Below are 14,820 nucleotides of genomic sequence, written 5' to 3' on the forward strand. Positions count from 1 at the left end.
GAAAACTGACACCAGTTGTTAATGATTAGTAACAAGAGTAAACTCTCTCCCATACAAGTACGGGTTAAAACTTCTTGCAACCCAAACCAGACTCGTGGCCTCTTTGTTCAAATCTGTGTAATTTTTCTCCTTGGGAATAAGGAAGCGTGATGCAAAGGTTATAGGGTGTTCACTTCTGCTGCTCATAACATGTGGTGAGGCATCACCAGCAAGCTTTACTGGACAACATGAATCATTATGTGTCAGTATAGTGTCCGGTGTCACCATTTCCTTTATGTTTTTAAAACCAGCTCACACTGCTTTGTCCATTGTCATTTTTTCATAATCTGCAGTAATGAGTTCAGGGAGTGGAGCACAGTGGCAAGCTTCAGCATGATCCTGTTATAGTAATTGACAAATCCTGACAAGGACCACAACTATGGCACATCCTTTGGCTTTGGGGCACCCGCTACTGCTTGAATTTTCTCGCCACACTTGTGCAATCCTTCTGCATCAGTAGTGTGATCACAATAAGTGGCGCTTGGTTTAAAGAATTCACATTTGCGGCATTGTGCTCTGAGCCTACAATCTTCTAATCTTTTTAACAGTGTCCTTAGGTCTTGGAGATGTTCCCTATCATTCTTACTGGTAACAATGATGTCCTCCAGGTAGCACTGAATGCCTGGGCAGCCTTGCAGCACCTGGCCTGTAGCTTTCAACCAGATGCCACTTCAAAAGTAAGCCTACTATAGCAATAAAGCTGTTTGTGAGTGGTTATGGTGGGAAACACTTTGGACTCTTCTTCCATCTCCATCTGCAAGAAGGCCTCAGCTAAATCCACTTTGCTGAAGTGTTTTCCTCCAGAAAGGTTTACAAAGATATCCTCTATCCTGTGCAGAGGTTATCAATCTACTTTCATTACTGACTTGATGGTGATCTTAAAATCACCACAGTTTCTGGTAAACCAATGCTTCTTAGCTACTGAGACCACTGGCTCCACTCTCCCAAGGGTTCCACTCAACCTTCAAAACAATTCTTTCAACTTCCACGAGATCTAGCTCATTGCCTACTTTATCATGGATGGTATAAGAAATTGGATGGGGTTTGCAAAATTTAAGTGTAGCATTTTCATTTAAAACAATTTTACTCTTGATATGTTGAATTTTCCAGTGCCATCCTTGAACACTACTGTGGTATCATCCAGTGTCTTCCTTAATTTGCTTTCATTTGGCTTCATTGCAGGGGATGTGGCATGCAAACTGTAGATGGATCTCCAATCAAGCTATAGTTGTCTCAGCCAAGAACAATTTCACAATTGCGGATACTCCTGTTTTAACCATATACAAGCCCAATGTGGCTTGTTGGTTGTTATATTTCACTGTCATGAACATCATTCCCACAGAATTTATCTTTTCTCAGCTAAAAATTGTTACTGCAGGCTTCAGTTCAATATCTTTGAAATGCCATTCAAATTCATTTTGTGGAATGACTGAAACAGCAGAGTCAGTGTCCAATTCAATTTTAATTAATTTTCCATTTACTTCTGGTGTAAGCTATATTGCTTGTCTGTTGTTGGTCTTTATTTTGTAAATATCAAGACTACATGTTTCCTATCGGTCTCATCATTATCCAATTTTTCATCAACAGCATGTAGATGATCTCTTTTTTTAAAACTGTTACTTGCATTTTTATCTTTTTCCCTTCTCTATGCAGTCCATTTTGTTTTATCTGTCCAACATGCTTTTTGTATGTGTCCTGCTTTGTTGCATTTTCTGCAAATGTCATCTTTAAATCTGCAGTTGCCTGATGTGTGTGAACCCCTGCCACCATGTTTACTGCTTATACATTGCAGATTTGTTTATATTCATTTTCATTCCTGACTGCAATTTCTTCTCTGTCTGCCATTTCCATTGAAACAGTAATTTCAACTGTTCTTTTAAATGTGAGTTATGCTTCAGTTAGGAGCTGGTTTTGAATGCTTTCATGTAAGATTCCACAAACTAAAAGATCTCTCAGTGCATCATTGAACTGACAATACTCAGACAATCTCTTCAATTCTGCCACATACATTGGAATGGACTTCCCTTTCCTTTGATTCTGCTTATGAAACCTAAAGTGTTCTGCAATCAACAGTAGTTCTGGTTCTAAGTTTTCATGCATTATTTTGATAATATCAGCAAAGCTAATTTTTGCTGGTTTGGTTGGAGTAGTCAAACTTCAAAGCAAATTGTATACCCTTAATCCCATTGCATTCAGCAAAATTGGTACTTACTTTTCAAAATACTGCTGGAACTCATTTCTGATTGGCTATTTAATTTGCTTCAAATTATTGTTCAATTATCTCTGCGTACATACTTCAGTTATCTTTTGTATAATCAAACACATCAGTCTTTTCAACGTGGTCAGCCATTTCTGATTTGATTATGATTATTATCACCCAGCACTAACTCTTTATGAACCAGTGAATTCTACTGTTTACTTCCTTTTTTAAACTCAACAGTCCCTGTATGTGCTGATCTGCTTTTTTAAAACTTACTGTTCCTTGCTGTGTTTTTTCCAGTTCGATTGTCTCAAAGCACTTCAGCAGGTTGGTAGCCATCTCGGGTTCATTTTAAAAATACCTCACTGCCACTTTTGTGTTTTGTAACTTCAAAACATTAAACTAACTCAAAGGAAGTCAAGGGAGTCTGAAATGTGACTATAACTTTGTGTTTTACTTCAAGCAAGCTACGCACGTATCATATGGTAGTGTGATGATGTATGTTAAAGTTTTAGTTGTATAAGAAGCAGCACAGCTCCTGATCTTCAGAAGGGAAGACACAATCAAGTTTAAAACAAAAAGTCAGAAAACAGAAGAATCCACAGGCTCATAAAAAGAAAAGAAGGACTCATGGGTTCATGAACAGAGAGTACCGAGTGATAATAATAAAAAGAAGAGCAGAAATGGCTAGTTACATTGGAGAAATTGACACTTTATGATCCACATCAGCCATAGATGCTTGCCTGTGACACCTCACCTTATGGTACAGGTACAGTCATGTCATGTGTTATGAGTGATGGAAATAAACACCTCATTGTCTTTGCATCATATTGCCTCACCACTGCAGAGAAAAATTATGCACAGATTGACACGGTGGCCTTGAGTCTGGTTTGGGGTGTAAATGCTTCAACCAGTATCTGTTTGAGAGAGAGTTTACCCTACTTACTGATCATCAACCACTGCCATTCATTTTCATTCCACTGAAGGGTGCTCCACTAACAGCAGCAGCATGAATACAAAGGTAGATTCACCTAGGCATGGTTAAAATGAAAGCATTGGCTCGAAGCTTCATCTGATGGTCCGGGTAGATCAGCAGATCAAACAGCTTGTCATGCACTGAACAAGATGCCAACACGTCCAGAAAATGTCAAGAGCAGCACCTCCCCATCCTGGGAATGTCCTGCACTGCCCTGTCAGAGGTTTCATATGGATTTTGCTGGCGGGTTCATAGGCATAAACTTCTTGGTAGTAGTGGATGCCGCTACAAAGTGACCATAAGTGTTCCTAATAGCCTCCACTACAGCCTCACACACAGTTCATATATTGACAAGCCTCTTTGCAAGGACTGGAGTTCCAGAACACTTAGTCAGTGACAATGGACCAAGTTTGTGGGGGAACAGTTTCAATCATTCCTAAAAATGAATGGAATAAGACATATTACATCTGCACTGTGCTACCCAGCTACAAAGGGCTTGGTGGAAATATTTGTCCAGAGTCTAAAGAACGCACTGCAAGCTATATCAGCAGAACACAGAACCAGAAACTCACCAATTTCCTTCTTGCATATTGTAATGCAACAAACTCCACAACCAACAACTCTCCATCTATGCTCTTCCTGATTTGTCCCTTACGTTCAGGCTTGGATCTTCTCAAACCCAACCTTAGAAAGAGTGTGCAGGACAACAGCTGAGACAAATTGAAGACTGCTCAATCACGGAGGTTTGATGTGTCTCTCTTGCACAAGCAGTCCTGGAGATGGACTACAGAGGTAATCAAAAGTAGGACAGAACCAGTCAACGCTTCTACATGGTGGAGAATGCATCTGATATTATTTGGAGACAACTCATTGATCAATTGATTGATAGATTGATAGATAAGAAAGTTGGTTACCACTTCTTGCAGTCTCAGAGTCATCTTCTACAACCACCATGGAAAATGGTCCAGAATGTCAGATTGTTTCACAGCCAAAAGCTTCACCTGCCAAGCAGATTGACCCCACTTTTCAAGAAAGTCATTATCCCACAAGAGTACAAAAGCCTCCATAGTGATTTAATCTTTTGGCCTGAATGGGACAATTTGATATTTACTATCTTGTGGATGTCTGTATGTAGAAGTCATGTTGTATAATATACCGTGTACTATATATAGTTGAGATGCATTCTCTATTGAGTTGAAGTTTATAGCTAAGCAGGGAGGTGTGTTGTGTTTTTATTATTTGACTAACCTTGCATATGTATTTTGTTCTTTTTAAGCATTTTTACTCATTTCAATAATTCATTACGGGTTATACCATATGTATAAATATGTGAATGCCATACATCATCATGCCACCATGGTACGTGCGCGCCTAACTTAAAGTAAACACAAAGTTAGACCCACATTTCAGACTCCTGTGTCTTCCTTTGAATTAGTTTGATATTTTGAAGTTACAAAACATAACAGTATGCCGTTCACGCATTTATACATATAACTCATAATGAATTATTTAAGTGAACAGGAATGCTTAATCATCTAATATATATACAAGTTTACTGATATATTACTCAAATATTAAATACACAACAGCTACTTATCCAGATGATATTGAGTGAAAATGATTGCACTCTGACCTCTGAATCAAGAGGTTTTGCTTCTACCCAGAGACTGGAACATAAAATTCTAGGCCCCATCAGTACAGATACATAAGAACAAGAAACACCTTGCTGGAAAAACTCTCATTTCTATTTAGCGCAAGTACCGTTTCTCCTAACTGTAGTTGCTTCTGCTGAAAAGATGTAATTTATTTGCATCGGTTGAGGATTGGTTCATGGATAGAAAACAGACTAGAGATAAAAGGGACTTCCTTTTTGGGAGGCTGTGTCCAGTGGGGTTGGGAATCAAGCTGTTCATAATTTATAGCATGACTGAGATCAGAGGATCAACTATCATATAGCCAGGTGCTAATGTGGAATGTGGGAAGGATGCAGAACTGTCTCAGAAAGATGTAGAGAAGTGGAATAAACAAGGACATCACAAGTGAATTACAATGTGGAAAATTATGAACTTTTGGTAAAAGTAATAGAAAGATGCAAAGTGTTTTTAAATGGTGAGAGATTGAAAAGTGTTACAGGGGCTTGGACATCCTTGTACACAAATTACTAGAAGTTAAGGCAAGTTCAGTAAACAGTCAGGAAGGCAAACAGTATTCAAGTTCAAGTTCAGTTCATTGTCATTCAACTGGACATGTGTATGCCACTAAATGAAAACAGTTCCAGACTAAGGTGCATACCACAGACATATAACTCACACATAACACATAAAGTATTATTATCACAAACAAACTAACGAATAATAAGGGGCATATACAATACAAATTAAATAGTGAATAGCATAAAGCTACTGGCACTTCATACGCGATGAGGTGTATGATGATATGGTAGGGGGCTCAGTAGTCTTACAGCCTGTGTGAAGAAGCTGTTTTCCATCCTAATAGTTCTTGTTCTAATGCTATGTTACCACCTGCCAGGTGGTAGGAGGTCAAAGAGATTGTTGGATGGATGGGAGGGATGCCAAGGGCCCTGCATACGCAAAGCTCCTAATAAATATCTCTAATGGATGGAAGAGAGACCCTGATGATCCTCTCAGCAGTCTGTCAGAATCCTCTGTAGGGACATGGTCAGATGCCTTGCGATTCCCATACCAGATGGTGTTGCAGCTGGTCAGGATGCTCTCAATGGTGCTTCTGTAAAAATGGTTAAAGTGGGAGGGGGGAGCCTCAGGCCTCAAACTCCTGAGGAAGTGTAGACACCATTGTGTTTTCTTAACTAAGCGATGGTGTTGAGGGACCAGACGAGAATGTTTATTATGTGCACACCTAGAAACTTGGTACTCCTACCTCTCCTCAGAGGAGCCAGGTATATATAGTGAGGAGTGGTCAGCCTGCATCTTCCAAAAGTGCATACCATCTCTTAGGTCTTGTCCACGTTGAGATTCATGTTGTTGTGCTCGCACCACTCTACCAGCTGCTCTACCTTCTCGTTGTACACCTTCTTGATGAGGCCAACCACTGTGGTGTCATCAGCAAACTTCATGATTCAGTTTGAACTGGATCTAGTAAAGCAGTATGAGCACCAGTGGGATTAGCATGCAGCCCCCCCCGTGCACCAGTGCTCAGCAGGATGTAGGTAGCAATGTTTCTGCCAGCACAGACCATATATTCCTCTCCATAGATTCACCCTGACCTGCTGAGTTCCTCCAGCATTCTGTGCTTGTTGCTACTTTTAATTTTTTTTTGCATTAAAACCAGGTCTTTGACCTATTCTTTTAGCAAAATTATTCATGTGCACAATCTTTGTGAATTATTAGTGGATTCCCACCAAGGTCCAGTGGTGCAATGAGAAGTTAAGGTATTTCTCCAATACTTTGCTCATTAAATCTGTATCAGATTGGAAATGTGCAGAAATGACAAAGCTATTCACTTAAGTGGATGAGTCCAGGCTGTGAGAGGGCAAAATGATGTATTTTGTTTTTTATGAAATGAATTTAAATAAGAATTTTTAATTATTTGGAATAGTTCTGAAGTAATTTCAATATTTAAAGTTTTTAATTTTTTTGATGTTGATTTTTTTTTCCAAATTGGAAGGGGTGCAAAAGAAATCTGCCAAATGTTACCAGGACTGGATGGCTTGTGTTATAAGGAGAGGCTTGATAGGCTGGGACTTTTTTCCCTGGAGTGTATGAGGCTGAATGGTGACCTTCATGATAAATCATGACGACTATGGGATAGGCTGAATAGCCAGACTCTTTTCCTCTTTTCCAGACTCTTTTAGGTAGGAGAGTTAAATATTTTAGAAGGCATAGATTTAAAGTAAGAGGGGATAGATGTAAAAGGAACCTGAGGGGCAACTTTATCCCCCAAGCATGGTGGGTCAATAGAATGAACAACCAGAGAAATTGGCAGATCAGATGCAATTACTATGTTCAAGAGAAATTTGGACAGTTACAGTACTTAGATAGGAACATTATAGAGGGATATGGGCCAAATGCAGGCAAATATGACTAGCTCAGTTTGGAACTTGGGCAGCACACACCAGTAGGGATGAATGTCTATTTGTGTGCTGTATAGCTCTATGATGACATGACTTTACTTAATGGTCTTCTGACTGTCAGAGTTATTTGGGAGCATCTGGAATTTGTCCCCGGTATCAGTAAGCTTCAAGATCTTGGCCTCAATACCTCCTTGTACAATTGGGTCCTCAATTTCCTCATTCACAGAACCCAATCAGTTCAGATTGGCAATATCATCTCCTCCACGATCCCTATCAGCAGAGGTGCACCAGAAGGCTGTGGACTTGCCCCCTGCTCTACCTGTTTTACACTTCTAACCGTGAGGCTAAGCACAGGTCCAATGTCATGTTCAAGTTGGCTGATGACTCCACTGTCATAAGCCAAATCAAAGGTGGTGATGAATTCAGCATATACAAGGGGGATTGAAAATCTAACTGAGTGATGACATAACAACAACCTCTTACTCCATGTCAGTAAGACCAAGGAGCTAGTTATTGACTTCAGAAGAAGGAAACTAGAGGTCCATGACCCAGTCCTCATCAGAGGATCAGAGGTGGAGAGGGTCAGCAACATTAAATTTCTTGGTGTTATTATTTCAGAGGACCTGTTCTGGGCCCTGCTGTTAAGTGCAATTATGAAGTAAGCATAGTATTGCCTCCAATTCCTTACGAGCTTGCAAAGATTCAATATGACATATAAAACTTCGACAAACTTCTATAGATGTGTAGTGGAGAGTATACTGACTGGCTGCATCACAGCCTAGTATGGAAACACCAATGCCCTTGAAATCCTACCAAAAGTAGTGGATATCCAATTGATCATGAGTAAAGCTCTCCCCACCATTGAGCATATTGACATGAAACGCTGTCACAGAAAAGCTGCATCCATCATCAATGACCCCCACCACCCAGGGCATGCTCTTTTTTCAGTGCTACCATCAGGAAGCAGGTACAAGAGCCTTAGCATCCACGCCAGAGGTTTGGGAACAGTTACTACCACTCAACCATCATGCTCTTGCACCAAAGTGGACAATTTCACCTGCCCTATCATTGAAATGCTCCCACAGCCAATAGACTTACTTTCAAGGTCTTCTCATTTTATGTTCTCGATATTTATTGATTATTTATATATTATTTATTTTTGCATTTGTACAGCTTGTTGTGTTTTACACACTGGTTGAAGGCCCAAGTTCTTGTGGTCTTTCATTGATTCTGTTCTGGTTATTGTTCTACGGATTTTTTGAGAAAATTAATCTTAGGGTTGTGCATGATGACATATTTGTACTTTGATAATAAATCTACCTTGATGTTGTGTTGTTTCGCAGAACATTGTAGGCATGCTATGTTGGTGTCAGAATGTGGTGACTCTTGAGGGCTGCCCCCAGCACATCCTTAGTTTGTGTTGGTTGTTAACACAAACGACACGTTTCACTGTATGTTGTGATGTGACAAATAAACAAATAAATGGATCTGAACTACAGAATTTAATTTCCATGCTGCTTTTCATAAAGAGCAAGCGAAAGGTGCATAAAGATAAAAAGCACAAAACCACACCACATTTTGTTTTTAAATGACTGCAATATAAGCAATGATATTTTTTCAAAAGTGGGAATCAGCTACTTTACAACATTACATGTATTTCATCAATCAAGTATTCACATTCATTAGGACCATCTGTTTCAAATTACTTCCCTTCTCAACATGTTTTCTGCTTTCAATTCTGTTATGGCGAGACAGCTTGATGGCAGTATTTTAATAGTGTAGACTTATATTTAACTCTTTTCCTCCAGTAAATTGCATTAAATATTCTAAACTAAATGTTCAGGTTTGGACCCCCTTATCCAGATGAGGGTTTTTCACTCTGGTATCCTTTAAGGTGACACACTGTTACACTCTCTTCACTCTGGTTGCCAATCACATCCATACAGAGAAGAACTGCTTTGGACGTTATCATAATCACATCTACATTACAATCCCCACCATGGAATATGCTCGTTTGACAGTACAGACTGTCCCCAGGTTATAAATGAGTTGGTTTTACAGTTATTTATGAGTCAGAAAATACAGTGTACAAATCATTATATACAGTAATCATAGCTCCACAGTATTGTAATCAGTAACATCAAAAGCACATAGGGAATGGTGTGAGAGTGTAAGAGTGAGAGAAAGAGTGAGCGAGTGTGAGAGTGAGAAAACAGTTCTGATGTACATAGAATAAGTCAATTGTTCTTAAGCTGTCAACAGTCTGTGCTCACTAAATCCAAGCTATTAATCCATGCAGTACCAATGGGCACCACCATTTTTTGTACCATTCAGTCTTTTGTTCCTGGCCCCTACCCTATTATTTTCACCTCTTCCCTTGTTTGCAAAACAGCAAGCTGCCGGAAGAACTCAGTGGAGACAAGGGGATAGGCAATATTTCTGGACTGAGAGTGTAAAGGAGTGATAGCAGCAAAGAGAAGCGAACGAGTGGTAGAGACGGAGGCTGATGGCTGATGGACGGAGCCGGATAAGGATGGAATGAAGGGCAGTTGGAACCAGATGGGGGAGGGGTTGAAAAGGTGAACAAAGGGAGAAATAACCAGGTGGAATAGAGGAAGAGAAAGAAACACATGGAGTGAGTTACCTGAAAGTCATGGGGGCTGAGAAGGAAATGGGTCATGTGGAAACATGGGCTGAAAAATGGCAGATGGAATTTGATGCAGCCAAGCGCAAAGTGTTGCACTTCGGTAGGACCAACCAGGGTAGGTTTTACAAAGTGAACAGCAGGGCTCTGAGGAGTGTGGTAGCACAAAGGGATCTGGGAATACAAGCCCATAGTTTGTACAAAGTGGTGCCAAATGTAGATGGGTCCTAATGAGAGCTTTTGGCACATTGGCCTTCAAAAATCAATGTATTGAGTACAGGAGAAGGGATGTTATGCTGAAGTTGTATTGGTGAGGCCTAATCTGGAGTATTGTGTGCAGTTTTAGTCACCTACATACAGGAAAGATGTAAATAAGATTGAAATAGCACAGAAAAAATTTACAAGGTTGTTGAGACTTGATGACCTGAGAAATCGGGAAAGATTGAATAGTTTAGGACTTAATTCTCTAGAATGTAGAAGATTGAGGGGAGATTTGACAGAGAAAATTTACAAGGATGATGTTGGGTCCAGAGAACCTGAGCTATAAGGAAAGATTGAATAGGTTACGACTGTATTCCTCAGAACATAGGAGATTGCAAGGTGATTAGATAGACATATACAAAATTATGAAGGGTATAGATAGGTTTAATGCAGGCAGGCTTTATCCACTGCAGTTAGCTGGGTCTACAGCCAGAGGTTATGGGTTAATAGAACATAGAACAATACAGCACAGTACAGGCCCTTCAGCCCACAAAGTTGTGCTGACCCTTAAACCCTGCTTCCCCTATAACCCTCCACCTTAAATTTCTCCATATACCTGTCTAGTAGTCTCTTAAATTTCACTGGTGTATCTGCCTCCACCACTGACTCAGGCAATGCATTCCACGCACCAACCACTCTCTGAGTAAAAAACCTTCCTCTAATATCCCCCTTGAACTTCCCTCTCTTTACCTTAAAGCCATGTCCTCTTGTACTGAGCAGTGGTGCCCTGGGGAAGAGGTGCTGGCTGTCCACTCTATCTATTCCTCTTAATATCTTGTATACCTCTACCATGTCTCCTCTCATTCTCCTTCTCTCCAGAGAGTACAGCCCTAGCTTGAAGGTGAAAGGTGAGAAGTTTAAGGAGAATATGAGGGGAATTTCTTCAGTCAGAGGATTGTGAGAGTGTGGAATGAGCTGCCAGCACAAGTGGTGCAGGCGAGCTCGTTTTCAAAGATCATGAGAACTTCGGAGAGGTACATGGATGGTAGGGTATGGAGGGCCACGGTTCCAGTGCAGGTTGATGGGAGGAGCAGTTTAAATGGTTTTCAGCATTGACTAGATGGGCTGCAGGGCCTGCTTCTGTGCTGTACTTCTCTACGACTCTATGATGAAACACGGAGCAGTCTCCGCGGTCTAAATGGCCTACTTCTATTTATATGGTCTTATGAAAACTGGAAAATTCGGTGTTCAGGCCATTGGGTTGAGATATTGTTCTTCTAGTTTGCCCTCACCCTGGTGGTGGAGAAACCTGACGACAGGTGGATCAGTGTGGCAATGGGAAGGGCAGTTGAAATGACTTGCAGCTGGAAGCTCAAAACACAGAGAGTCACTTAAATCCTTTGCTTCCTATGAAGTAATGGAGAAAAACAATATTTATTAAGAAACAATAGTTATACTTGTACTTCCAACAGGATTCAGCAGCATTTTTTGAACAAGCATGGAATTAAAGCCGCACTTTTGCTTTAAAATCTGTTGAGGGAATAAATGGGACAAGAGAGACACAAGTCATAAACCAGTATAAGATACAGCATGGTAAATATCAATTACATGAAATTTGAACCAATTATGTACAGTAACCAATTGTTTTATCAGAGCTGTATTGTACTATATGAATAAATAGCCATGCTGAAATTTTAAGAAATCCTGTAGAAAGAGTTATGTGGAACTCTAGTTCTTGGACAATAATTTCAACAGAGCAAATGTTCATCTCCTTCTAATCTTGTGTTTTGTCATTGTTTGCTTTTTGTGCTGGCTTTGACAATGTTTTAAGATAAAGTAGATCTTCTTGTTTTCTTTCGATTTCATTGGGTTCTTCAAGAATGGATGCTTGCATGCTCTCTGGGTCAGAGCTGCTTCCTATGTACCCAGGTAAAGTTAACTGACTGTTCTCCTGCTTACTTTCACTCTTAAAGAATTTGTAAGTTAACAATGACATATGCCCAGTCACCTGGTCCTGGCTGGCAGTGCTATGGGTCAGGTTGGTTAGCGCTGAGGAATATCTGTTGGTAGCACAACTTGTTTTCCTGTTCCAGTCCAAGGAGAGGTTCCACTTTGTCCATAACTTTTTAATTTCTGTCTGAACCTTTAAAGAATGAACATTTTATTTTATTAAACCAAATTGATGTTGAATTTAATTTGGAGCCTGTCATAATAACACGGCCATACAAGCACTAACTCCATAATACTTTTATAATCTGTACACTGACACTGTTGTAATGATTTCGTTCTATTAAAAACCTTGTACACACTTGATATTATGGACAGAATTTCTGCTTCAGCTTACTGCCGTGATGGTATGGGGGGTGGGGGTGGAATAGGTTGAGGTTGACACAATAGATTGTGAAGGGTGGATGAGGGACAAGCAGAGGGAAGTCTCTGAGCTCTGGATCCCAAACACTGAACTGACATTTTGCTTCCGTGTCTTTGGACCAATTGATGGAAGTGATATGATGCGCCTGACCACATCCCAGCGCCATCACAGCGCATGTTGGAAAACTCTTGTGTTGATAAACACTGATAAACTCTCGTGTTGGCTGGAAGCAGTAAGTAGAATGCAAATGTGCAAACAATCAACCTAACTTCAGCCATATGTGGCACAAATGGCATAGGCATTGGATGAGAGGGAGGAGGTTTAAAATGGATGTGAGTAGACTTTGCATACAAAGAGTTATTATATCGAATGAACTGGCTAGAGTGGAGGTGGCAAGGTTAATAATAACATTCTTGAGAGGCATTTGGATGGGTAGTTGAATGAGCAGAGCACAGAGAGAAATGGAATTAATGCAGGCAGGTAGGATCAGTATAGATGGCTGGCATAGAAACAGTGGGTCAAAGGGCCTGTTTCTATTCTATACAACACTGGAGCCAGTGTAGTTGCAACATCATAGAGATATGCTGGGAGGCTGCCGCAGAAGGAAGCAGTAGAAGGAGTTTGGTTTCTTACCTTCGGATTCATATAGCGGTGAAACAACTGACTGATTGAACCAGTAACTCAACAAATGGACTAAGAGACCAGAGATATTCTGATCCCGCCTCAGCAGCTGGCAAATTTAAAATTGTTATTACATAAATCATGGATTAGAATCTACTAACAACAATCACAAATCTGCTAAACTGTGGATAAAAGTCTCCAACAACAGCAGCCTGCAGATGCTGGGAATCAGAGCAACACACACAAAGTGCTGGAGGAACTCAGCAGCATCTATAGAAAAGAGTACAGCTGCCGTCCTGCTGAAACATGGACTGTATTCTTTTCCATAGAAGCTGCCTGAACCTGCTGAGGTCCTCCAGTATTTTGTGTGTGAAAATAGCCTCACTGATTTATTCAAGGGGCCCCAATAACTTGGCCTGTCGGTGACTGTGGGCTGATCAATTTTCAACTTTGGCATTGACAGAAATAGCTGGAAACTCTCAGCTGATCATGCAGTGCCTGTGCAAGGGACAAAAGAGTGAATGCTGTAATCTGAAGACTCTGCACAAGTCCTGGAAATGTTAACATTGTTCTTTTTTCCTCAGATTCTGCTGGCCCATTGAGTACTTCTACCACTTTCTGCTTTCTTTCCAGATTTCCAGCGTCTGCAATTTTGTTGATTTTCTTGATTCTGATGGTTTCTTTGAAAAAGTATGAATGGGGAAAATGAATATTCTTTCCGAGAAAAAAGATGACCAATCCAATCTTGCTGTGAGTGACCCCTCCAACCAACAGAGCAAAAGAATAACTCACCTCTGCAGCACAGAAACAATAAATGAGGGAAACAAAGAACCCCTGCAAAACAATAGGGTTTGAATGAACATCAGACTAAAACAGAATATCAAGGTCTTAAAAACAGAGTTTGCAGAAATTTGAATTCTATACAGTCAGTGCTTTGTTCTGCTAAAACATGCTAAATAATATCCTACAAAATTGTAAAATTGAAATTAATGTTAATGACCAGTTTCTTCCTTCTTCTCTGCCACCCCACCCCAATCTCATTTTTCTTAGCTCTTGAAATAGTTCCTCGAAGAATAGATTTACACCTACTGTAAGTTTCAGAAAGTTTCTGCAAAATTAGCAGCCCTGCATTTGGAAGTGATATTGCAAATGTATGTCAGTGGCAATACAGGTCAAATGGTGGCATTGTGAAACCTGCAAAGTATTAAAACTTAGCTAAAATTACCTGCATTCAGGAAAATGCTCCTTAGAATCTAGCCAGACCTATCCAAGGACGATTTTATAATAAGAGTAATCCTAGCTCTGGAGCTGATTATCATTAATTTTAGGTAACAGATAAAAATTTAATCATTAAAATCATTGACAAAAAATATCAATCTACATGGTTCATAGTTAATGACTCGGAGCTACTTACTATAAAGTTAAGAATTGGAAGTGTGTATGTGTTGAACATAAGTAGATAAGAAACTGAAGCTGGAAAAGAGCAATGACATCCTTGCAGCTTTCCAGATCATGCTAAGCTGATCTTGTTCTCAATAGTACTTTCTTGTTTTAATCTCTTAACCCTTGCTTATCCCTAAGCTCTAAGAGTATACTCGATCTCAACCTGTTTGCTCATTTCAGTTAATATTATAAATTTAATTCTTACCAAGATTTATTTATCTTCTTGTTATAAATGAGTTATTACACAATTACAAATCAGTATTTATTCCAGTTT

At 39.9% G+C, this 14,820-nt stretch overlaps 1 protein-coding gene across 1 annotated transcript in view; it reads right to left on the reverse strand.

Annotated features, from left to right (window-relative positions):
- Nucleotides 1–8,755: 8,755 nt before the first annotated feature.
- LOC132392745 (parathyroid hormone 2 receptor-like) overlaps nt 8,756–14,820 on the reverse strand; it is a 144,330-nt gene continuing 138,265 nt past the window's right edge. The window contains exon 12 of the mRNA XM_059967049.1: nt 8,756–13,937. Coding sequence (XP_059823032.1) covers nt 13,548–13,937 — 390 coding nt within the window. The 3' untranslated portion in view covers nt 8,756–13,547. The remainder of the gene's footprint in view (nt 13,938–14,820) is intronic.

The sequence above is a fragment of the Hypanus sabinus genome, chromosome 4, assembly GCF_030144855.1.
Source record: "Hypanus sabinus isolate sHypSab1 chromosome 4, sHypSab1.hap1, whole genome shotgun sequence".
In the NCBI taxonomy this organism is placed as follows: domain Eukaryota; kingdom Metazoa; phylum Chordata; class Chondrichthyes; order Myliobatiformes; family Dasyatidae; genus Hypanus; species Hypanus sabinus.